Source organism: Aspergillus bombycis, assembly GCF_001792695.1.
Source record: "Aspergillus bombycis strain NRRL26010 chromosome Unknown contig00080, whole genome shotgun sequence".
In the NCBI taxonomy this organism is placed as follows: domain Eukaryota; kingdom Fungi; phylum Ascomycota; class Eurotiomycetes; order Eurotiales; family Aspergillaceae; genus Aspergillus; species Aspergillus bombycis.
The window spans coordinates 38,405-61,794 of NW_019170082.1; the positions used below are offsets into that span (position 1 = coordinate 38,405).

General features: G+C 48.7%; 6 protein-coding genes across 6 annotated transcripts; 4 read left to right on the forward strand and 2 right to left on the reverse strand.

Moving 5' to 3' along the window:
• Positions 1-112: 112 nt before the first annotated feature.
• On the forward strand, positions 113-1,278 carry ABOM_007504 (putative peroxisomal dehydratase; the record flags this gene model as incomplete). Its single annotated transcript, XM_022534633.1, has 5 exons — positions 113-232; positions 292-340; positions 400-717; positions 772-865; positions 936-1,278. 5 exons carry the CDS (start codon positions 113-115, stop codon positions 1,276-1,278), a joined length of 924 nt encoding a protein of 307 aa, XP_022386611.1.
• A 432-nt stretch (positions 1,279-1,710) lies between these two features.
• Positions 1,711-3,888, forward strand: ABOM_007505 (putative trimethyllysine dioxygenase TmlH; the record flags this gene model as incomplete). The annotated part of the gene is made up of 12 exons (XM_022534634.1): positions 1,711-1,760; positions 1,818-1,854; positions 1,917-2,221; positions 2,290-2,307; positions 2,370-2,436; positions 2,501-2,561; positions 2,613-2,715; positions 2,767-2,869; positions 2,922-3,021; positions 3,081-3,569; positions 3,630-3,701; positions 3,773-3,888. The coding sequence occupies 12 exons, from the start codon at positions 1,711-1,713 to the stop codon at positions 3,886-3,888; spliced, it is 1,521 nt and encodes a 506-aa protein (XP_022386610.1).
• A 428-nt stretch (positions 3,889-4,316) lies between these two features.
• On the forward strand, positions 4,317-5,924 carry ABOM_007506 (proteasome regulatory particle base subunit RPT5; the record flags this gene model as incomplete). Its single annotated transcript, XM_022534635.1, has 3 exons — positions 4,317-4,630; positions 4,789-5,204; positions 5,266-5,924. 3 exons carry the CDS (start codon positions 4,317-4,319, stop codon positions 5,922-5,924), a joined length of 1,389 nt encoding a protein of 462 aa, XP_022386609.1.
• A 1,039-nt stretch (positions 5,925-6,963) lies between these two features.
• Positions 6,964-8,934, reverse strand: ABOM_007507 (uncharacterized protein; the record flags this gene model as incomplete). Its single annotated transcript, XM_022534636.1, has 1 exon — positions 6,964-8,934. One exon carries the CDS (start codon positions 8,932-8,934, stop codon positions 6,964-6,966), a length of 1,971 nt encoding a protein of 656 aa, XP_022386608.1.
• A 4,425-nt stretch (positions 8,935-13,359) lies between these two features.
• schA (serine/threonine protein kinase SCH9) lies at positions 13,360-16,178 on the reverse strand (the record flags this gene model as incomplete). The annotated part of the gene is made up of 2 exons (XM_022534637.1): positions 13,360-14,782; positions 14,851-16,178. The coding sequence occupies 2 exons, from the start codon at positions 16,176-16,178 to the stop codon at positions 13,360-13,362; spliced, it is 2,751 nt and encodes a 916-aa protein (XP_022386607.1).
• A 4,969-nt stretch (positions 16,179-21,147) lies between these two features.
• Positions 21,148-23,018, forward strand: ABOM_007509 (chromatin structure-remodeling complex subunit RSC7; the record flags this gene model as incomplete). The annotated part of the gene is made up of 3 exons (XM_022534638.1): positions 21,148-21,196; positions 21,289-22,342; positions 22,406-23,018. 3 exons carry the CDS (start codon positions 21,148-21,150, stop codon positions 23,016-23,018), a joined length of 1,716 nt encoding a protein of 571 aa, XP_022386606.1.
• Between the last annotated feature and the right edge of the window lie 372 nt (positions 23,019-23,390).

Below are 23,390 nucleotides of genomic sequence, written 5' to 3' on the forward strand. Positions count from 1 at the left end.
GGTGGATCTTACGGTATACGAATTCGAACTGCCCTCGTAGCGGGAAATCTACTTGTCCAAACGATTCAATCCTTAAGCTTTCCTCAACTTGACCACTGCTAGCATCGTCCTCATGTCGGCCCCCGGCGTTGGCTTTGAACATCCTCCTCAGGAGGTCTCCTGGCTTAAGCGCGATGCTTTGTTGTTTGCCAACAGCATCGGTGCTAAAGCCGACGAGCTTCATTTTCTATATGTAAGCTACAATTAGCCATACTTTTTTCAGCTGGCAACTTCGCTAACTATTGAATCCAGGAGCTCCATCCTAACTTCGCTGTGTTCCCGACTTATTCTTTGATCCTCCGTATGGCTATCCAGCACTCGAGGCTGTTTATGCATGCTGACTGCGGCTGTTTCGTGTAGCTTTTAAACACACTGATCAAGAAACCATCGATTTCTATGCACGTTCGCATGCAACTCCCATCCCCGGTGTCCCGAAATTCGACTCTCGCCGTGCTGTAGATGGCCAGCGCAAGATCACTATTCTGAAACCTTTACCTCCCACGAGCGCAGGCAAGAAATTTCAGTTGCGTAATAAGGTTATTGGGGTCTACGATAAAGGCAAAGCTGGCTCGGTGGTCGAGACAGAGCAGTCGATTGTGGACGAGAGTGGAGAGGTGTACACCAAGACGGTGAGCAGCGCTTTCATGGTAGGACAGGGCAATTGGGGTGGGCCTAAGGGTAAGCCTGTGCACATATTGATGCTCTGCCGCTCTGCTGACTTTCTTTCCATAGGACCGAGTGCCGTCAATTATCCCCCTCCTCAAGGCAAGAAACCAGATGCAGTTCATGTCGTCCAGACGACAGCTGAAACTCCTCTTCTCTATCGGTAAGATCGATTCCCCCCGGATAAGGATCCTTTGAAGCGCATATCCATGCTCATATCATACTTTCGCTAGTCTCAATGGCGACTATAACCCTCTTCATGCTACGCCTGAGCCTGGTCAGAAGATGGGATTTGGTGGAGTCATTATCCACGGTCTCTTCAGCTGGAACACTGCCGCTCACGGCATTCTGAGAGAGCTTGGAGGCAGTGATCCAAAGAACTTGAGAGAATTCCAGGCACGCTTTGCTTCGCCAGTGCTCCCAGGCGACAAGCTTACCACCGAGATCTGGAGAACAGGAAACACTGAAGATGGGTTCGAGGAAGTCAGATTCGTGACCACAAATAACAGAGGCAAGGTTGTGCTGAGCAACGGCCGTTGTCTGCTGAAGGTCACTGGGTCGAAGAGCAAGCTGTGACGGGCTCGGTAGGAAGACCTTGGTATCTCATGACTTTCATACTTAGTTTATAGTATTTGACGGGTACAATTCCCAACCTTATTATTTTTTACTGCGAAAGTATTGTCAATATACTCTCTTGCTACTACCCGAAGCTTGTAACCGAGGCTACTTGTCGACCAACGAAGGAATTCTAAATAGCTTTTTGGGGTGGGTAAAACACAACCGCAGGTTCCAGCAGGCTTGCGCTGCTCTGAGTAAATTATATTAGTCAAAGAAATCGAAGCCCAATGGATTAGTGCATGTTGTTAATGGGGTCTGTACTTACATGGATGTTGACTGACACGTGACAGCCAAGATGACGCTGCGGAGAGAAACGGGGGGTAGCTGATGCCAAAGTCAACCTCGTCGACATTCCTTCGTGAGTGTCATTGATGAAACGTAGTTCTGAAAATGAGTAGAATACTACCTCTCAAAGCTCTGACGCACTCTGCGTTTGCTGGGTACAATGCCCTCCGCAACGTAGAATTCATTGTCCACGTATGCTAATAGATCGACAGTGCATATCCGCCTTGCATTCCAAAGCTTAACCGACTTGTGAGTGAAGCATAGACTTTTCATAAAAAAAATAGCTGGAGGAGACCGACTAATATCTTCAGGCTGGTGGCTCTCTGAGTCTTTCAAAAGGTTCCAGACCTTCACTTCCGCTCCCCCGCGGTCATGTCATCTCTCCCAGGATGAGAAGGGCGGAGTCAACTCTGGCGCAGCCATCTGCCGCAGAACCGTCTGCAAAAGTATTCTCTACGGAGCCATCCTCTGCAGAGCCATCTCCCGCAGAGCCATCGCATACCGTCGTTAGGCCAAAGAGACCATCATCCCTCGAGATCATGTATCCATTCAAATCTGCAGGGTATAGAAATCAGCCTATTGTGATGAAGACCTCGCGCACGACCACCGCTCGGTTGTGAGTAAACAAAGATTATTCCGAGTACCCCTGTTGTGGAGACTGACACCAGCTGATGCTCTATGTAGTGGACGATTTTGGCTTCGGTACGTATCAACATGCCTAAAGGACGAGCCAAGAATACCTACCTGACTGTCTCCGATATTAGGGACAATTGCCAGTGTTCTGGGTGTGTCCATCCAGATACAAGACAACGAAGCGTGGACACCTTCTCCGTATGTTTCTAGTCCAGGGTGCTGAGAGATCATTATACATTGACAGTCCTTGTTCTTCGCTTAGATACCGCCGGATGTGGCCCCGAATAATATCACCTACGAAGGGGAAATCGCTAAAGTAGAGTGTATGCTTCCCATTCTCTTGTTCCTGGGTATCAGGGCTAACCGCATAGAAGGGTCTGATGGCCACCAGGGTGTCTACCCAGTTAACTGGCTAAGTAGTCTTGCGCCATTGAAGAATCGTGTGGTTAGCAAGTCACTGCCAAATAAGAAAATGAGGTAAATATGTCTTTTGATATATAGTTGTGTTGTACTGATACTCCTGTGTAGAAAGTTTATCGCCCACAAGCCTGAAAATACCTCTTACCCAACAGTATTATATGAAGATGTCATGTCTAGTGACGAGGGCTTGTGTCAATGGCTTCACAATATTGTACGGCTTGGCTACTCCCTTTCTTTTGGATCGCTATCTAACCACTGTAAAGTATCTCCATGGCTTCTGCTTCGTCAAGGGGGTCCCCGTTGACCCAGAATCAACCAAAACCCTCCTGGAGAGAATCGCTTTCATCAGACATACTCACTACGGTAAAATCCTTTATCCGATACAAAATAGGCCCTCGACTCTTTGTACTGATTACACAAAGGTGGCTTTTGGGACTTTACGGCCGACTTGACATTCAAGGACACTGCATATACCACAGAGTTCCTTGGTGCACATACAGACAATACGTACTTCACTGACCCGGCACGACTTCAACTGTTTCATCTATTGTCACATACCGACGGTGATGGAGGCGCGAGCTTGCTTGTCGATGGCTTTTGGGCTGCAAAAATCATGCGAGCAGAAAATCCACAGAACTTCCAAGTGCTAGCAGCAATGCCGCAGCCGTTCCATTCAAGCGGCAATGAGGAAACCTGCATCCAGCCCACAGAACAAATGCCCATTTTCAAGATCCACTCGCAGTTTAATTACCTGTACCAAATCCGCTGGAACAACTATGATCGGGCAGCTAAAAAAGACTGGACTTTAGAAGAGCAGAATAGATGGTACAATGCAGCCCGGCACTTTAACGACATAATCACACGTGAGAAAATGCAGATATGGACACAGCTAGAGCCAGGAACAGCACTTAGTAAGTATAGGCTTGACACCATCTTTCTGAGGAAGTATAGGATTTGGCTGATTGTCTTAGTTTTCGACAACTGGAGGATGCTTCATGGTCGCTCCGAATTCACTGGAAAGCGGAGGATGTGTGGCGGATACAGTAAGTAGTGCTAACCACAGATATCTGTACAGTGCAACGTTTCCGTGAGAGAACATGCTGACCCCGCCCAGTCAACAGCGACGACTACGTTTCGCGTTATCGCCTCTTAAGGTTCGGCAGAGAGAAGATCCTGAACAACATAGGCAACTTTATGGGACGCATCGACAACCCGAACTTCTTCCTGTAAGGGGAACTAGTATATAGGAGTCTTCGGCAACTTGCTTCTAAGATCGGCCGGAGTTGTGGAGAGTGGGTAGGTGTACATACTCTGCGGTATATGGGGAATTTATACCTGAAGAAAAAACATATGTATAGATTTGGGCGAAGAAGAAAAGAATAGAGAGTTTGCACAGTTCAAAGGGGACCACATACATAGAATGCGAACTATATCCATATGCGGCCTTAGGCACCAACGGGCAGGGGCATTTGTCATTGCATCACGTGATAGGCACCCAGCAGCTGACGTTGTTTGGTCCGGAGCTCAACAGCTCTCACTCTCTTTCCGCAAGACCCATCCCGTAACGCATCACCGCCGTCCCCCTCTCATTCCCTCCTAGAATACCTGTCTATCCCTTATCTTGCTCTTCCCCACATAATTAATTCTTACCCGCCACCATGTCGACCTTGGAGGATCTCGACGACCTTGACCGTGAAGAGAGAGAGAAGAAGCCCCAAGATGGCGACGGCAACGGCAGGAAGCCCTCCGGAGATGGAGACGCTGACATGAAAGACGCTGAGAAGAAGGACGACGAAGAGGACCTCTTGGACGACGACATTTTACAATCGAGCACAGCGGACATCGTCAAGCGACGGCGGATGCTGGAGAACGAAATGCGTATAATGAAGAGTGAATACCAACGGTTGACGCACGAACAGAGTACGATGAGAGAAAAGGTTAAAGATAATCAAGAGAAGATTGAAAATAACAGGTATGGGGTTCTGAGACATGCTGGGTTTCCCGTTCCCTTCTTCGCAGCTGGCTGGACCGCATCACCCATAGTGGCGAGGTGGTAGGGTTTGGGCTGTCGCTGCATATGTCATCGTGTTATTGTATGTCGGGACATTTCCATTAACATCTTCCTTTTAGACAACTACCATACCTTGTCGGAAATGTGGTTGAATTGTTGGATTTGGATGTCGAGGCTGAAGCCGCCGAAGAGGGTGCCAATATCGACCTCGATGCTACTCGAGTCGGCAAGTCTGCTGTCATCAAAACCTCAACCCGTCAAACCATCTATCTCCCCCTCATTGGTCTGGTAGATCATGAGAAGCTGAAGCCCGGTGATCTCATCGGTGTAAACAAGGATTCATATCTTGTCCTGGATACATTACCCGCTGAATATGATAACCGAGTGAAGGCCATGGAGGTCGACGAGAAGCCAACAGAGAAGTACACAGATATTGGAGGTCTGGATAAGCAGATTGAAGAAATTGTTGAAGCTATAGTATGGCCGATGAAGGAGGCTGAACGGTTTAAGAAGCTCGGCATCAAGGCACCGAAAGGTAAATGACCCTGTTACCATCCAACCCAGACAAGGAATATACCAACACTCATACTCTCTAGGTGCTCTGATGTACGGTCCCCCCGGTACCGGAAAGACCCTCCTCGCCCGAGCCTGTGCTGCAGAGACAAACGCCACTTTCCTCAAACTCGCCGGTCCCCAACTAGTGCAGATGTTCATTGGTGACGGAGCCAAGCTCGTCCGCGACTGCTTCGCCCTCGCCAAGGAGAAAGCACCCTCAATCATCTTCATCGACGAACTCGACGCAGTCGGCACAAAACGTTTCGACTCCGAAAAGTCCGGTGACCGTGAAGTGCAACGAACCATGCTGGAACTCCTCAACCAGCTGGACGGCTTCGCCTCCGACGACCGTATCAAGGTCCTCGCCGCCACTAACCGTGTCGACGTCCTGGACCCCGCTCTCCTCCGTTCTGGCCGTCTGGACCGCAAGATCGAATTCCCCCTCCCCAACGAGGAAGCCCGCGCCAACATCCTGCAGATCCACTCCCGCAAGATGGCCGTAGACGACAGCGTCAACTGGGCCGAACTGGCCCGCAGCACGGACGAATTCGGCGGTGCCCAACTCAAGGCCGTCTGCGTCGAGGCTGGTATGATCGCTCTCCGGAAGGGAATGAGCAAAGTCGGACACGAAAACTACGTCGATGCTATCGCGGAAGTACAAGCCAAGAAGAAGGATACCAACATGGGCATCTACGTCTAATGTACCGTTATATTAGACTTAAGAATTCTTTCCCCCCCGTTACGATCGTATTATCTCTTTAGTTTCTATATGTCTCGTACTTTGCCTCTTCCTCTTATGCCTTGTATCTACGTACGGGATGCCGATGAAAGTCAATTTCGAAATGGTTAGCATGTCATGTCCTGTTTTTGGTCGGTTAATGGCCTAGATAAATAAACGTAATTACACTTGGGTCTGTTGGCTCGATATTCTCATCGTTCCATGACAAAGTAGTATAGTCCATCTCCCAGAACTGCCTTGTATATATCCTGGATTATAACACCAACAACAATAACTAAACATCATCAGCTTATCCAAGACTGTCAAGCTAAAAGAGTATTAGACTACAAGACGTATCCTAGAAAGATTACTGTTTGCAAAAGGGTATTTATAGTCGAGATTCATGAAAAAAGATCAACTAGTCACATATTACTCATAATAACACTAAGCATTAGAGTAGACCTACAGTAGTGGTCTGGTCCATGTACATACATACAGCTGACAATATACAACTCATCGAGTAGCAAGATCAGGACAAAGAAAAAGAAATGAAAGAATACAAGGTATAGTAAAGAAAGAATAACCCAGAACCACCCAATTAGACAACCGTGTCCCAGATTATTTCCGTCCTTATCCGGTAGGTGCGCCTTATGTCAAAGAGATAAAGAAATGAAAAGAAAGGGAATAAACAAAAAAATATGTGCAGTATGACGGAGGTGATTCTCACGTCTGAGTGTATGTGCTCATAATAAGGATAGAAGGAGTCGTTGCACTCTTGGTGAACGCAAGTGAAATCGAGTTTAAGAGGGAAGAGAAGGGAGACCTTTCCAAGATGTTCGAGATATAGAAAAAAGAATTCCTCCGTTGTTCATCCATAACGCCATTGCCGCGCGCGGTTGTATCGCATGGGCCTTGCATGCTTGTTTTTGTGAAAGAGAGAACGACCGAAAGACATGTCTGGGGCGTAAGATTAGTGGTATGATCGTGAAATCGCTTCAGTGGAGCGCGAATCGTTAACCGGCTAAAACAGCTGTTTGACGTCGATGAGCTTGATATGCCCCGGGCGTTCTCGTTCCATGTGGGACCACCAATCTCGGCCACTTTTATGGCTATAGTTCCAAGAACCGGTGCAGGTGTCCTTGTCCCACGGAAGTGCAGTCGGCGACGAGAGGCTCATCGGTGTCGAGGGCGTTATGGGAGTGTTGGGGCTCGAGCCAAATGTCGAGCTCCTGGTGATGCCTCCGAAACCAAATCGGCTGACGGTCGTGGATGCAGGAGATGGAGGCTCCTCCGGCAGGGGGCTGGTGGTGCCCTTATTTCCGAAGCAGTGTACCCCGACGCCTGCGGCGTATGTTAAGGACTGATTCGAAGCCAGTATGTGCTTCCAGCCAACCAGGCCACCATCAGCTTCTTGTCCCTGTATATCAGGGCGCAGGATGAACCGTGGAATGGACACATCTCGTCCCTTCCTTCTGCTGCCCACTCGGCCCATGTAAGCGGGCATCCTAAAGTCGCACACGATAACAGGCCCCTCGCGATTCTCAGACAACTTATCGTGTCTCGGACGCTCTGGTAAATCCCATTCCACAGACTCATCCATGTCCATCTCTAAATCGTCATCTGACATGTCTTCCAAGGCATTGTCCGGCACATAACCGTCGGAATGGTCCGTGACGAGTACCCTCATTCCAGTTTCCGTGTCCTTCGCAGCCATGTCAATGAACGTCTGAGCTCGTATCCGAGCCGATGTGAGGTTATTTCCCGCCGGTAAGGCCATTGGTCGTGTGCTAACAGAGCCGTGTGAGCTGCGAGGTAGACTATACCGATCGGGCTGAAGAAGAGCCTGGCCTTTCGGAATGGGCTGACAAACGGCCTGAAGGACACCAGGTGGCTCTATATCAGATGGTGCGCGGAGCGCGTCGAGCTGAGGAAACCCGTCCGAAAGAATGCTTTGAGCGAGATGAGAATTGGGTGTGTTGATATGTTTCGGGGGCTTCACAAATGGAGCATAATCAAGCCTGGTTAGGGCAGTGTTGGGATTGGGACAAGCAACATCCCAGTGAAGGTATTTGAGAGTAGACGAAGCGAACAACGGTTGGAAGACAATTCCATCGCTATCTAGGGTGGGGCATTTGTCATTCTGAACGATCTTGAACCGTTCTAATTGCGGCAAGGATGCCAAGATCTTCGAGATCACGAGTAAGGATCCAATATTTTGTTCAACGAGGGCCAACGACTTGAGCGAATGGGATTCTGTGCGTGACGTGTATTGCGATAGTCCTGTATCAGTAACGCCGGGCAGGTTCTCCAAGCGTAACGACTCCAATGGTGGCAAGCACAGCAAAGTGCTATCCGCGAAGGCTTCTGCGTCGAAATTTGCAATGCACAGGTTTCGTAGCGACGGTAAGAGGCTGAACATGCGCAGAAAGATGCTCGGTTCAAGAGCATTATTTTCGCTAATTCCGTGCAGCATCAGGGTTTCCAAGTTTGTCCACGAGGCGTGATAGTCCAAAAACTCAAACATCTGCGAAGGTCCTAGACTTCCAGGGCAAGAGGTGCTGCGAGGCGATCCTTCCAAAACATCAACTGCCTCGCCTAAAAGCCATGTGTGTTCCTTCAGCTTTCGTCGTGTAGATAATGCGTGGGTCAGCCGATCAAATTGGTGGTTATACGGAATACTCAAGCCCAACAGCCGTTCTAGGTTGGGGCAGACCATAACGACCGACGCTACCAAATCTCTGTACTCTTGCCATTGGGTGCTCTGTTTCCCTTGTGTAAATAACAAATCCATCTGGGGGACACGAAGTTCCAGGACAAGGTTGGCCAGCAATTTTCTTTCCCGGAGAGTGCGTCGAAGGAGTTTTAGCCGGCTTCCTCGCTTCATCCGATATTTCTTTAGTTGGGCTGGGGAATCGTTGCCAATAATATGGATACGATTGTAACTAATTGACCGTGTCACCTGGTCAGCACTTATCTCCAGCTTGAGTACCATCGCTAGTCTGAAAAGATATCACACTCACAGCTTTGGTCTAACCACCTTTTCCCATGTCCGACAAGTTAGAGACAGTGCGTGCAAGTCGCGCTGGTAGCATGTTAAGCACCCTTGTTGGTTTGAACTAGTATGCAATGTTTCTAGTTGGTTTAAGACATTATCGAGTACGTCCAGAGGCAAGCGTTTAAACTTTGATTCCAAGATCTTATCCAAAGATGCCGCAGAATCGCACAGATGATATGAAGGGCTAGGCGAGATTGGAGAGTACACCGTTGGGGTTGTCGACACACTATAGTTGGATTTAAAGGAAGAAATTGATGACGTGCGAGATGAGACCGGCTGCACCGTCACAGTATAAGGATCCTTGTAACCATGGCTTTGATGAGGAATGGGCGAATAGGGCGCAACAGCGCTGTCGGGTCTACTGGCGACGACACTCATTATGAGCGTGTGTGTTGCATTAGAAAGGTATCAATACCAGGTCAACAAAAATCTAGTAGTCGATGAGAGAAAGCCCGTGAGACAAGAGGACCGTGTGAAAAGGGAAAGGGGGCAAAGAAGCGGTCGAGTGGGGAACGAATGGGCCACCGGAAAGCACGTTGTCCGTTAGAATGTATGGAGGCGATATAGATCGATCCAGTGTTCAGATCGTTTTGGTAGCGAACGATGCGAAACAATGCGTGGTATAGAAGGGGAAATCACCCAAACGAATGAATAATGGAACAAGAAGAGAAAGAAAGAAAGAAAGAGAGCACTATTTTCAGAAAGAAGACAAGCTGTAAACGAGGGAGCAACGCGCAATATGATTGAAGAAATACGGACAGAGCGTATCAATGACTAGTCCAATCAATTCGTCAGGAAAGTCGTTCAGGATGGGGCGCATCAATGGGAAACTTAGCCTTTGGAGCACATACCACGGACACGCCACTTCTCCCTTTAGTTTAGAGTGGCAGGAACTAGGAAAACATGGCACGGCAGTCGGGGGCCGATCGTCCCCACAAGGGGAATGAGGATCGTGTGTTCCCGACTAGCGATGCCTGTAACTCGTGCTAAGAAATGACCGCGAGGCTGCGGAGGAAAGCGGAGAAACTCGTGTCATCCTAGGACCAACGACAAGGGGGGGGACGAACGGGCTAAAAGAATCCTAGGGCGTGGATTGCCCCCCCAAGGAAACTGCAACAGGGCCAAAAGGGGAGGAGGGCCGTGGGCTAAGTTGTTCGGGGTGGAGAGTTTAGTTCTCTCAACGAAGAGGATTGGCAAAGTCAAACCCAAAGGAGTAATGATGAGACTCCCTTCACATTCGTTTAGGGGGTTAACATATATTGGGGGGGGCTGCTCATTCTGATGGGTTAGCCCGTTCGCGTAGAGTTCGAATGAATTTACTTGCATTGATTCAATCCATGGAAGGCAGTCTTATGATCCGACATGAGCATCCATGGTTATCGGACAATTGATGACGACGTTCCGATCGCCCTTTAGGGGGAGGGAAGAGAGAGATGGAGATGCATCATTCATTCTTTCCGTTATGCGTGAAATGGGGCACGTCGCCTAGGCTGCTTCCGGTATAGTGCGGCAGTGGTCCAGGGTTAGTGTCAGGAACAGTTGGCACTAAGCCTTTTTTGGGTGCGGTTCGCAGCGCGCTCGGTTTTACAATAGGTTTAGTGTATACAGGGTAAGGACAGTTCCTTAGTAAAATTCATCAATCAATCAGTCATGCCAACACCAAACCAACCCCCTTTCTCGTTTCCTACATTTTTACTTAAGTCATTATTATAACTGCAGGGGCCCAAGGAATAGAGGGGAGAAGGTCGTCATCATCCCTAAAAATAAATAAAAATAAATAAATAAAAAGTCAATTGAAATTATGTGCAACATTTTACCTCCGTCCACCGTTACACCCCCCCTGACAGACCCTACTGTGTAGGCATCAACGCATCTACCGAATGGGTCCATCACCAAACATCGGTTCGCCGTTTAAGTAATCTCTGAGATTGGCTAATCCTACATTACTCCGGGTCCGTCGTCTCCATTGACGGTCTCAAGGTCTACTGTTATGGCCCATAAATTTCCCTCGTACATGTCAATCTCAAACCGCTATAAATATCGACTGGAATTGTTTCACGGAACGGAGTGTGGTGCCCACTTTCCACCTATCATGCTGAAACTCCCATGTTATACATAGATAGAGATGCAATCGGAATGGGCCACGGCCACTCCGGATACAATATTATATCATGTTGTGTGGATAAAACGATTCATCCGGAACCCCCACGAGGCACAAATATCCCTTACTAACGCCTACCCACCGTCATCGCATCTTACTCTACCGCCGACTACCCCGATACTAGCCTCTGAGCGACTGCCCTAAGAATTGTACTCCTACTGAAATCAGTAATACTGATATTTAGATCGGCCTGCCTCAAGAGCAAGCGGGGCTGCAGCAGCGGTCTTCTTCGTGTAGTCAGTTTCTCTGATAACAATCCCACACGGAAAACAGCGCAAGGTGAACACTCGTTTCACTTTTTTTTTTACAAAAAAAGAGAGAAAAAGAAAAAAGAAAGGAAGGAAAAGAAGGGAAAAAAAAATCAATACGTAGTGGATTCCATCCCTGAGTCAGGCAGAGTGGGTCAAGGGAAAAAAAAAAAGAAAAGAAAAAAGAAAGAAAGAAAGGAAAAGGCACGATACCGAATCTGCAGGTAGTGTTTTATCCCGTTATCAGTTTAGGGGCGACGCAGGGTCATCATCAATGATCATATCAACCACATTTTGCGCCGGATCTCCGCGTCGACACCGCTTCTCCAAATTCCAAGTTCTCATTAAGTAGAATTAAACCATGCACATCATTTGCAGTGTATCCATAGTCAACCATTGGACCAACCCTGATCTACTTCTGCAGGTGCGAGGTAAAACAACGCGGTGCGGTTCACTAGTTGAGTTCTTTGCTGGAGAGTGTGGACGGTAGATCCTCCCATCAATCATACTCTTATCAGTCTTCAATCGAACTGATTTCGACATGGATCCTGATGTATGAAACCTGCCCGGGAAAAACTCCGACTAGTGAGAGATACTTCCATGCAGGGGTGGTTGGAATAGAACTCGTGACACGGCTGCAGTCTTCCGCCGCCACCCAAAAATAGGATACGAATAGCCCCAAACACCACAAAAGAAAAACTTACTCCGTACACAGGACGGAGTACTAGCGGAGAACGAAAAACCCACAAGTGAAACCCCGACTATGACCTCATCCTCGCTGATAATATTGCAATAGTGTTCGACGATGTCCCTTAGATCACCCAATCAGGGCTTCCCCTCGTAACATCCACATTGACTAGTAAAGGTGTACCAGAGCTGCAAGTGATAGCGTAGAATTGAACAATGACGATCTCTGGCGGTATGGCCTCTGGATAGCCTCTCAGCCTTATCCTTGGCAATCTCTTTATCTTTCCATTATGGTTCAATGGAGTAAAATCACTATCCAGATGCGCACGAGAAAGTATAGTGGGTATTCGCCGAGGCTAGTCTCCCTCCAGAATCGCCCTCGAAGAAGATTCAATGGTGAGGGCGTCATGTATTAATTGCGCCCCCCGGGACATAGACAGCGGGCATCTCATCTGTCTGTCACTTTGATACTAGTAGACTGCAAGGTATACCTACAATGATGAATCTCATAATACGACGTCGTATCCAGAAGGTTATCTGAACATCATAGATAGATGGACATGTCCTTAAAACAGCCCGGTACGCTAGAATCAGTTCATTCCATAGACCCTACTCGATTTCCTAGAACACAGAGCGCGTATACTAGATCGGATCAAGGCATTAAACTTCATAATTCATTGATCTAGGCATCTCCGCCCAATGCAACAACTCCACCGAAGTACCTCCTTGCGCCATGCTGCCTGCGAAACGCCGCTGCATCCACCCCCCCAAGAACATATCTCCTGGGCGTCTAGTACCAGATATGTATCCCCCATAGACCGGATCAAGATGCGTTTAGTAAGGCCATGCGAACCGTACCGAAAGGGCGCCAAGCCGGCCATCAATAGAAAAGAAAACAATAACTGTCGGATATCCGCAGGGTGAAGAAAGACAACGAAACAGATGGTATAAGCCAAAGACCCCGAAGGAGAAAGGAAAAACAAAAAGAGGTTACGAGATCTCAAGCAAGAGCAATATCCTGTCCCATCTACCCGGATGGTGGAGAAGGGAAAACACCAGACTGGAATGGTAGTCAGAAGTAAGACCAGAACTTCTTTCGTCACATCCACAAATATAAAAGTACCAACAGCTAGGTCGCGAATCACTTGCAGCAAGCAGGAAATAGCAAACCAAGTTTTGGCCTGTTCCAAAAAAAAAAAACCATGTACATGTCATATAGATATATGCAGAAAATTCACAACTCCAACATCATGCATCGCAAAATAATCACATATCAAAATTGTCATCAACATTGAAGATTCCAGGCTCTCCGCCTTCATGGGTCTTGTGAACACCAGTCATACGGTGATCGTCGAAGCCCCCGGGGCGGTGAGGTCGCTGCCACGTATCAGGGTCCTCGTCCATATGATCTGTGGGCTCATGCTTCAGATGGTGGTCAATTGAGCTCTCGTTAACAAAGGTGAAGCCTTTGAAGTTAGCCTGCAACCCCGGGGATAGCGGGGTCGATGCTGGCATGTAACTATTCGCTACTGCCGCCGCACGGTCGTTCAACGTGGCGTTGGCATTTGTGAACTCGGGATCGAAGTTGGAAGTATCCGTATCAGATTTGAGTTTCGGTTTGAATGGCGGGATCACCTGTTTCTTGGACAAAGCCTCCCAGTCCACGTCATGGAAAAATGGGTGTTCCTTGAGTTCCTTAGCATCTGCCTTGGCACCCAGCCGGTGCTTCGGATTCCGGTTGAGCAAGCCTTTCACAAAGTTCCTTCCCTCGGTGCTTAGCGCGTCTCGTGGGAATCTCACTTTGCCAAAAGCGATATTTTTATACATTTGCTGAGTATCTTCGGCGTAGAAAGGACTCCAACCGCAACACATCTCGAAGACGAGCACACCCAGAGACCAGAAGTCAACCATCTTTGTGTACCCTTGCTCGTCAAGTAGAACTTCCGGCGCTAGGTACTCGGTTGTGCCGCAGAATGTATTTGTGGTGTCATTCTGGGCGAGGTTGGCTTTGGATAATCCAAAGTCACAGAGCGCGATGTGACCGTTAGCGTCGAGAAGGATGTTCTCCGGTTTCAGGTCGCGGTAAACGATATCGTGCTCGTGGAGATGCTGAAGAGCCAAGATAAGCTCTGCAATGTAGAACTTGGCGCGGGCCTCCTGGAACCGCCCTTCCTTTTGAAGGTGCCAGAAAAGTTCACCACCTGACATGTAGTCCGTAACGAGGTAGAGATCGGTCGGGGTTTGGAAAGAGAACTTGAGGCCGACAATGAATGGAGAGGCAGCCATAGCGGTGCGAACCAAAATATTCCGCTCTCCCAAAGTATGTGCAACTTCCTTCTTCTGGATGATCACCTTCTTCGACAAAACTTTCATGGCATAAATCCGGCGTGTGTCTTTCTTCTTGACCTGATAAACCTGGCCGAATGTGCCTTTACCAATAAGCTTCAGAACCTGGAAATCGTCCGGCCCCACCTGTTTCTTCTCGGTATGCTCGAAACGCATTTCCATGTAAATTTCGCCAGATACTGCAGAGTCACCTGCGCCGCGAGCAGACAAGGGGAACCATCCTTCTAGTCGACTGTTGTCTTCCTTGAGGTTAACGCACAGCCGCACGTGACCTAGAAATGCCTCCTGGTTTTTGCGGTCATATACTGAAACATCAATCTCGGATTGATCGCCGAAGACATCGCTGAAGAGACATCATTAGTGAGGTGCTCGAAAATGACGGGGAATCCGAGTGGGATGGTCAAAGCTTACAAGGTGGCTTCATGGTTCCAATGGGGATCGGTCACGGGTGCCCTTCCCCTAAGATCAGGACCATCGAGGGAGCTATTGTTGCTACTTTGCCGGCTCTTCATCGGGATGGCCATCGGCCGTCCAGCTTCGCGATCAGACTGCTCCTGCTCCTTCTGGCGCCGCTCAATAGACTCTTCTTCTTCGTCTTGAGCGCTCTTGGAGATCCATTCATTCCATTCGAACACGGAAACAACATAAGGATCAAATCCTGGCTTAAGACCGCGGCCTTCTGAAATTTTCACATATAGGTTACCCTTGATCGGTGCAACCGGCGGGCCTGACGGTTGGGGGGTTTCGGCTGGAGATGGAAACGCTTCCTCAAGTTTTCCGGCGATTTCATCAGTGGATTTGTCCATCTCATCGGCCTGCTGTGTTGGCTCTGTCGATTCAGGTGCAGATGTAGCCGGTAGCTTATCGGTCTGTGACCCTTCGTTGGACATGGCACGTGGGGTAAGCGGTGGGGTATTCTTTAAACGCGCAAGATCAGACACATTCCCAGTTAGCTTCGCAAGGTTCTCAGAAGACAAAGAAATGTGTGGCTTCTCATGCTCGAGGAGGGGGGCTTCCGATAAACACATCGAGTCAGAGGTATGAGGGAGAGAGGGATTTGAGAAGTGGGTGGCAAGGACTGGGTCGTCAGAGATACTGGAGACTGGATGAGAGGTATGACGGCGAGCTGCAGGCTCAGGAGAAACGCTTGCAGGTGGAGACAGAATGCTTTTCAATGCACTAAAAAAAGAACCCATCCCTTTCTCTGGGGCTGACGACCCTAGCTCAGCCGTCTCCGACTCTTTCTGAAGCAGGGAAGACGCAGAGCAGTAAGGGGGAGTAGGTAAATTTGTGGGAGGTAAAGACTCTGGTGTAATTTCCTTTGCTTCGACTTCGGAAGACTTCATCCCCGATGCCTCGTCACGCTCCATCATGACAAAAGACCCTGAAGACGAGGAATAGTGACCAGTGCCTTGGTCATCCCGTGTCCCTGTGACGTACGCGCTCGACTGAACCAGGTGCGCGGAGGCAGCAGTCTCAGAAGGAAAGAACTGTGATTTGGGAGGGTAAAGCGGACCATGGGAAGCACCAACCTGGAAGAAATTGTGCATTATGGAAGGCTGGCGCTTATCCGAGAACTCGGGCTGTGGAGTCGCCATCCCAGACGGACTCGGACTGTTAGAACCGATCTGATCTTGGTTATCGTCGTCCTGTAGACCATTGCTGACGGAGCGGTTAGCCATGGATGAGAGCCGCAAGTGTGAATTGAATCGCTTGAGAAAACACAGAAATAATGACATGGTGGTGATGGTATGCCATGGGAGGTTCAATCAAGGAGAGGTAACATGGTCGTAATCCAACATGGAGTTGAGTCACAGCACCGGGCCAGATGCGAAAGAAAGCTAAAGCTGCATCAAGCTGCAGGTCTCTTCCAGAAGGCAACGCTAAGGCTGACATAAATGCGCAGATGTCCTCCACCCAACGCGACACAATCCATGAACAGCAAAGCATACAAGTAAATGCCTCACAATGCAATGGTGCCAGGACTGAGGGCCTTCAGGTAGACAAGGCTTTTTTTTTTTCCTTCTGCCACTTGACCGCAAGGCAAACAAGACAAAGAGACCACGAGTTTCTTTATTTCAACGATCTTGCAAAGAGACATATTCTAGACCAGCGTTGGGATTGTGCGAGACTCAAATTACTCACTTCTGGGTTTTTAGCAAGCCAGCATCTCCACGTAACTCGGATCCGTTTTGAGTGGTAGCCATGGTTTATGTTCCATTCGACACCCAAGAAATCCTCCGCTTTGCACACGTTGATAAAAAGATAGCGCGATAGGTCACGTCGAGACTGCACGAAGCGGCTGGTGCGGGTGACCGGTCAAAGTGCGGGAGTTGAGAAAAGAAGAGTTAAAAAAAATGAGAAGAAAGAAACTTGTTCACACCGGCGGACAAATCTCGAGCTAAGGAAGTTTGCGGATAGATGGATCCGACCGGGATCGGATCGTACCAAGCACAGGTGGAGGGATGGAGGGGTTGAGGCGGGATGACCGTCGACTATGGTTGTGGGTTAGAAAAGATTTGGCCGGTTCATGAGAAGGCGTGCATGCGGATAGAGAAGAAAATGATAGAGAGAAAAAGCAGCCAAGGCAGTGTGATTCACAGGGGCAAAAGGAAGAAAACGGAAACGATGTGTGGCAGTATTACTCAGAAACCAAGGATCGGGGCAAGGTGAAGAAAAAAAAAAAGCCAATGCAGTGACAATACAGTGTCTGTACCTTTAGGTTAAGGGTAAATGGGTCGGAGGGATCTCACACTTGCAATGTGTGGACGAGCGAACCTTGGGTTTAGTGTCAAACTCTGGGCCCATTTAAATTGGGCAAACGGCGGCGGACTGCGGGATTTCCCCAGAAAGAACAGCACGAAAGAGGCCGAGCAAGTGACAATAATAATCGTCAAATAAGAAGAATAAATAAAAATAAAGATCAAACAAAACGAATCAATGACAATGGGAAGCGCTGAATGGGTGACAGCCCTATTGACTTGTACCCATAGAAAAACATCCAAAAACACAAGGGTGGCGTTTTAGGGCCGAAAGCTGAGCATCCAAGGCATAAGCTGCCGCTGATGCCGCTGAGTAGATGGCGGACAGTGAAGAGCGCGGTACTTAGTACTAGGTCAGGCAGCCTACCAGCACTAAGGTACCTGCTAAGCAGCCAACGCGGGCCTCACTAATCAGAAGAAGTAATCAGAATCTTGTCGTGAGGGGAAGGGGAAACCACAAGAGAATTTGACGGGGAGTCAGATATAGTATAAATAATGGAAATGAATTGAATAAGGGAGATCAAATTAAAATCCGATCACTAAATTAATAGATAAAACCTTCTCCTTTTTTTTTCTTGGATATTTCTTGAGTAAGACTGAATACCCTTTCTTTCTTTTTCTTTCTTTCTTTCTTTCTTTCCTTTTTTTTTTTTTTTTTTTTTTGAATTAAAACAAAATAAATAAAAATAAAAAAAAAGGTGAAGCTCACCGTTGATTCTGGATGGTGACCGTGAAACGCTTCGGTTTACTATTGGTTGAATGTCCACATACTCTGTCTGGTCCCTTGGGCCTTAGGTAAGGTCAAAATGGGAGGTAAAATACTAATTTCGAATCAAAAAGAAAAGAAAAAAAAATTATTGCGAAAAGGGAAAAAGAGAAGCCTTACTCAGAATATACCGAGTGGAGATGAATGATGGTACTGGACAAATAGAGAAGAATGTTATGGAACCACGGTGTGTGCTAAAGTCATCTCGGAACCACATTTCTCTGAGGACAAATTCTTGAGGACAGAGATGGTAACGCCCTCAGACCTGGTGGTAATCTATGACTCTTAAATGACTGCGACTCCATATCTGATCCGCAAAGAAAGGCGCTGAATATAAAAACCGAAAGGGGTTTAAGGTATGATGCTGAAGGAGGAATGATGACAGCGAGAGAAGGTCGGATGATGAGCAGACTAGGGGGGCAGCAGCAACCGCATGTCGGGTGCTGCCATCTTTTGCCTCTTCAACCATGATTCGTGATCCGCCGTTCACTTTGGCAAAACCGGGAAAATCTTCGACAGCCTGAGGTTTTGAGAGTCTGCACTGTGCGAGCTATACCCAATGGGGCAGCTAACCAGTCGGTGACAACATTTCGAATGTCTGGTTCGCACTTTAATGCCCTTAGAAGGTGTCCCTTTTTCTTTTTCTTTTTCTTTTCTTACCCCATCCCATTCTTCATTTCCCTTTTCTCTCTTGATTTTTTTTGTTATTTACATATTATCTTTAAAAATTAAATTAGAATTTCTGCTGTACCAACAGGTACAGCCCAATTTTTCAATATTCTAGAAAAAAGTAAAAGAAAAACCTTGCTTCATCATTCTAGCTCCTTTTGTAGTATGGATTGCTTCTCTATGCTCCGTAGTAGTAGTACATGTCCGATAGGGGTCAATGGACGAATACCAGAGATAAGCTAATAGTTTCAGATGTTTACGTCTTATCTCCAAGACGGAGTACTCTGCTCCTCCTCACGCTAATCCTCAATATCCCTCATGGATGCATGAATCGTTCCCAAAGATGTGAACTCGATCTCCGCCACCTCCTCTTTTTCCCCCATTCCTAACTGTCGGTCTACCCGGTGGAAAAGGTGGGGTTATACTCCGGCCCTCCAACCGGAAATGTCACTTGTCGCCATCTCGAGGGTCGATCATTGATGGTTTATCGCGGTTAATGAGTTGACTATCGATCACTTAAACTGACTCGGTGTTTAGGAATAACCAGCCATCCCGAGTGGCAAACGATCTCTTGTTTCAAATGTCAATGCATCTTTTGGGTCAACGATGCCGCCGAGTCCACCGTACCGAACTTCCCTCATTGCCTGCCTTACCACAGTATTCCGTACGATGCAGTTACTGTGCAGCTCGCCTTGAGTTTCCCCCTTACTGCTTATTTTCCAGATGCTAACTTGCTTGACTCACCTCTCGACTTGCATTCTAGAAGGGCCCGGCAACTGGGTGGCATAGGCTGAAACAATGTGCGGCCTCGTTGGCGGCAGTGCTGCTTTACAGCGAATCGCTGACGCATACAGCCGCATCTCCATGTTGCACGAGAAGGAAACAAACATATTGTTACTTAAACGATTCACCAGCTCCTTGTTGTCTTTCTGTCAGGAGGTATGGCTGGAGTAATGTAGTTGGGTAAGCTTAGCCCTAACAGCCATAGGGCATACACCGCCCTTCGTATTATAGTAATCCCTGAAAGCCCAAACGGACTGGCCGAAACGCCATTCTATTTATTGATTTATCTTATTTTTCTTGGTTGCTCCCCCATCTGGTTATAGCTGTTGCTCAGCATGGCCGTAAACTGTTCAAAGTTACACCAGGTCACTGCGGATGTACGCTTCAAGCGCGAGAGTCGAAGTTTCGGTTAGACGGTAAGATCAGCCGGCCACCATTCTCCTGCCGCATTCAGGGTGGCTTAAGCAACAGGCGCACCTCCGAAAACTTGTCTTCAGCTTGTCGGAGATATTTTCGTAGTGGGCATTGATGATCTAATAAAAAAGAGACAAATGAATATTCTGATGCCAAGCGCCGAATTCCTCGAATATAATCAATAAGATAATGCAACGATGTTGTTCCCCTTCTCCCTTACCGTTAGAGTTACGGTTATCTACCAGGAGTTATTGGGAAAAGATCTCCACGAATTGTGCCTGGGTCAAGAAGAACCAGCTCTCCCTTCTTCACCCGTAATGACCTGTCAATCAAATCTCATATCTTCCCGGTCGGCCAAGGGAGGATCGTGCATCTGAGGCTACTTGGACGCAGTCAGTAGGCCGGTCACCTGCAAGCTGCAGCGTGGTGTCAGCGATCTACAGCATGCAGCATTCTTTTGTCACCAGAAGAGCGCCGAGGGCTTCCATAGGCCCACCGCGTTGAGGTTCTCCAGCCTCTTGAAATGGAGGGTTGACGATGGGTGGAAACTCTACTCGGAAAGCAGCAGCTTTGGTCGGGTTACCATTGCGCTTCCCCCTCCATCGAGTTGCATTTGATGAGAAAATGCGGAGCCCTCCTACCATCCGGGGCACACCGATGGTGAGGAGGGGTTCGAGAATATCCTTTCGACCGTCAATCCTGACATGTGAATCGCGAATAAAAGCAGGTCATCGACGGTCGGTACGTCAGAGACTATGTCCGTGCATGCCTTATCGTGATGGTGAATCATCCGGCATGTTGCCTGGAGGCTTGATGAGAATGTTCCGATCCCAACCAAAGCGCACTGCTCCCTACATAGACCTGGTTTGCATGGGCAAATGACCTGACCGAACCGAATTCTCCCTTCAGCACGTAGGCAACCAGGACCAATTCTGGATATTACCATCGGGGATGGCTGCAAGTAAAAAAGATGACGTTTCCCAAAAGGGAGGGAGGGACAAATCCAATGACATCATGCGGCAGGCACCTAAGCCCACAGCCCACCTCCGATCTCTAATAGTTGCCAAGAGAGACCACTCAGTTTAGGGCTCCCGTGGTCGAAGTAATTGGCCGTCCCCACGTGGCGCCGTGACGGTAGTCTGATTCATGCCTCAGGCAGATATTGACACACGTGACTTAACTCACCCGGGTGCGGAGAAACTGGGGTTCCGCTCATCACCGGCGCGCTCCCGGAAGGGCACGCCCAAGGGCATCCTTCATCCCGTACATTCTGTTTTTGGCTGTCGTTCCCCACTCCGAACAGCTGCTGTTGCGATGGCGAGGAAGCTTAGAGCGGCTGCACAGGCAGCACAACAGTCGCTGAGTATGTTCATCTCACTTCCCTTGGTCTTTTTGTCCCGTGCCCCAATCCTACAAAAATCGCACTCACAGGCGCGTCCACTAACAGCTCCACAGGGAATGCTCCTCCTCCGCTCCCCGATGCCTCCGATGAGGAAATGGCTGAAGCGCCTCCGTCGCGCGGGTCTTCACCCGCCATAGAAGACCCAGGTGATGCGTCCGACAAGGATCCCGATGTTGTCCCCGAACCCGACCCGCCACAGGAAGACGAGCCTGCCGCCGTCACCAATCCTCCATCGCGCGGCGACACTCCGACCCGTGGCCGTGTGTCCGCCATTCCACGAAAACGACGTATTGGCCGTCCCCCGAAGAACCGCCCCCCAGACTGGGATCTGCCTGACGATGGTACGGCGCCGCCGCCGATTCATGTAAGCACGCCGGTGAAGAGGAGACGCGGTCGCCCTGCAGCTAGTGGCGGACGATGGGCTCGGAATCGGGGGCCGTCGCATGTGACCCAGGTGCCGATTGATAAGGAAGGGAATATGATGGACGTCATTGATGATGAAGTGGCCCTGCCAGATGATCCTGAGGGTGAGACCAAAGTCGACAAGAACGGCGTTCTGAAGGGCGACCGAGAGTATCGAGTTCGTACGTTCACGATCCTTAATCGTGGCGAGAAGCATTACATGTTGTCGACAGAGCCAGCTCGATGTATCGGGTTCAGGGACTCCTACCTGTTCTTTCAGAAACACAAGCTTCTTTACAAGATTATCATTGATGACGACGCTAAGCGTGATCTCATTGAAAGAGAGATCATCCCTCATTCCTATAAGGGTCGGGCCATTGGTGTGGTGACCGCTCGGTCCGTGTTTAGGGAATTTGGCGCCAAAATCATCGTTGGTGGCAGGAAGGTCATTGATGACTACAACATCAAGGCAGCCAGAGAGCGGGGTGATGTGGAAGGTGAACTCGCAGTACCAGAGGATAAACTTCCCCCTCCGGGAGAGCCATACAACAAGAATCAGTACGTAGCATGGCACGGAGCTAGTAGCGTCTATCACACACAGGCACCATCGGTTCCTCTGCCTACTGGCAAGGCCGTCGATTCTAAGAAGCGGAAAGTGACTGTCACTGGTGATAACTGGATGCTCGAACATGCCCGAGAAGCTAGGTAAGTAACGCCTTCAGAATGGCAAGGCTTTATTGACCTACCAGTATGCTAATCATCCGATAGCCATTACAATTCATTACTTTCGAACGTACGTCGCGAAAACCTCGGTGGTGTATACGATATTCATACGAATGCTATGCAATACCCCAAAATCATGCAGCCCTCACACGCTCGTTGGGAGCGTCTACCGCCTCCGGATCCTCGAGTAGCGACTAAGTTGACTAAGGAGATGTCGACATTGAGTCTCACCAACGGAGTTGAAGAGGAGGAACCGACTACTACTACTACTACTACTACTACTGAAAGTGACGCGCAAGAGGAGAAGACCAACGAGGAAACGAGCAACGAGTCTATATTCTCAACGATTCCGTATGCCTTTTCTCGTCGTTTCGCCATTCATGATGTTCATTACGAAACTCCACCATATTCCAATATGGGCATTCCTGGGCCTGATGGTGACGTGCATGACCTCGGCTCAAATGGTATCATCAGCACTGCCAACCTATCCTATCCTGAATTTGTGAGTCCCGAAATCCTGGCAGAGCTACCCGCAGACTGCAAGGAGGCTCTTGTCGAGGCCGCTGCGCGCGAGTGGGAATGGAAGTCCAAATGGCACAGTGAGGTGGGTGACGGTGCTCGCACAACTCCGCTCAAGAGCTATGCCTGGTTTCCTTGACCTGGTCGTGTTCTTGCTGTTTAATTTCTTTCTATGTATGACACATTGTGCTTGGTTTGGGCCCGGTTTTTATGGATGGCATGAGAAAATGGGAGTTCTTCTGCGTTTGCTTCGGCGGTGTATTATGTTCCAATGTTTCTTTAATTAATGTCTCTTCACCGATATCTTAGAGACAGCGGCAGGCAGATTTGCCTTTATATGGATGTCATGTCGATGGCAGATTAGACAATTCAATCGATATTTCTAAGTGGCACGGGATGGTCTTCTCTATCCATTGTTATGGGGCTAGAAACATCTCTGACCTAGATTGACTAAAGTCCAAGGATTATATTGGGTTAGCACAGGCAGCCCATTCTGGAAAACTGGTGGTCG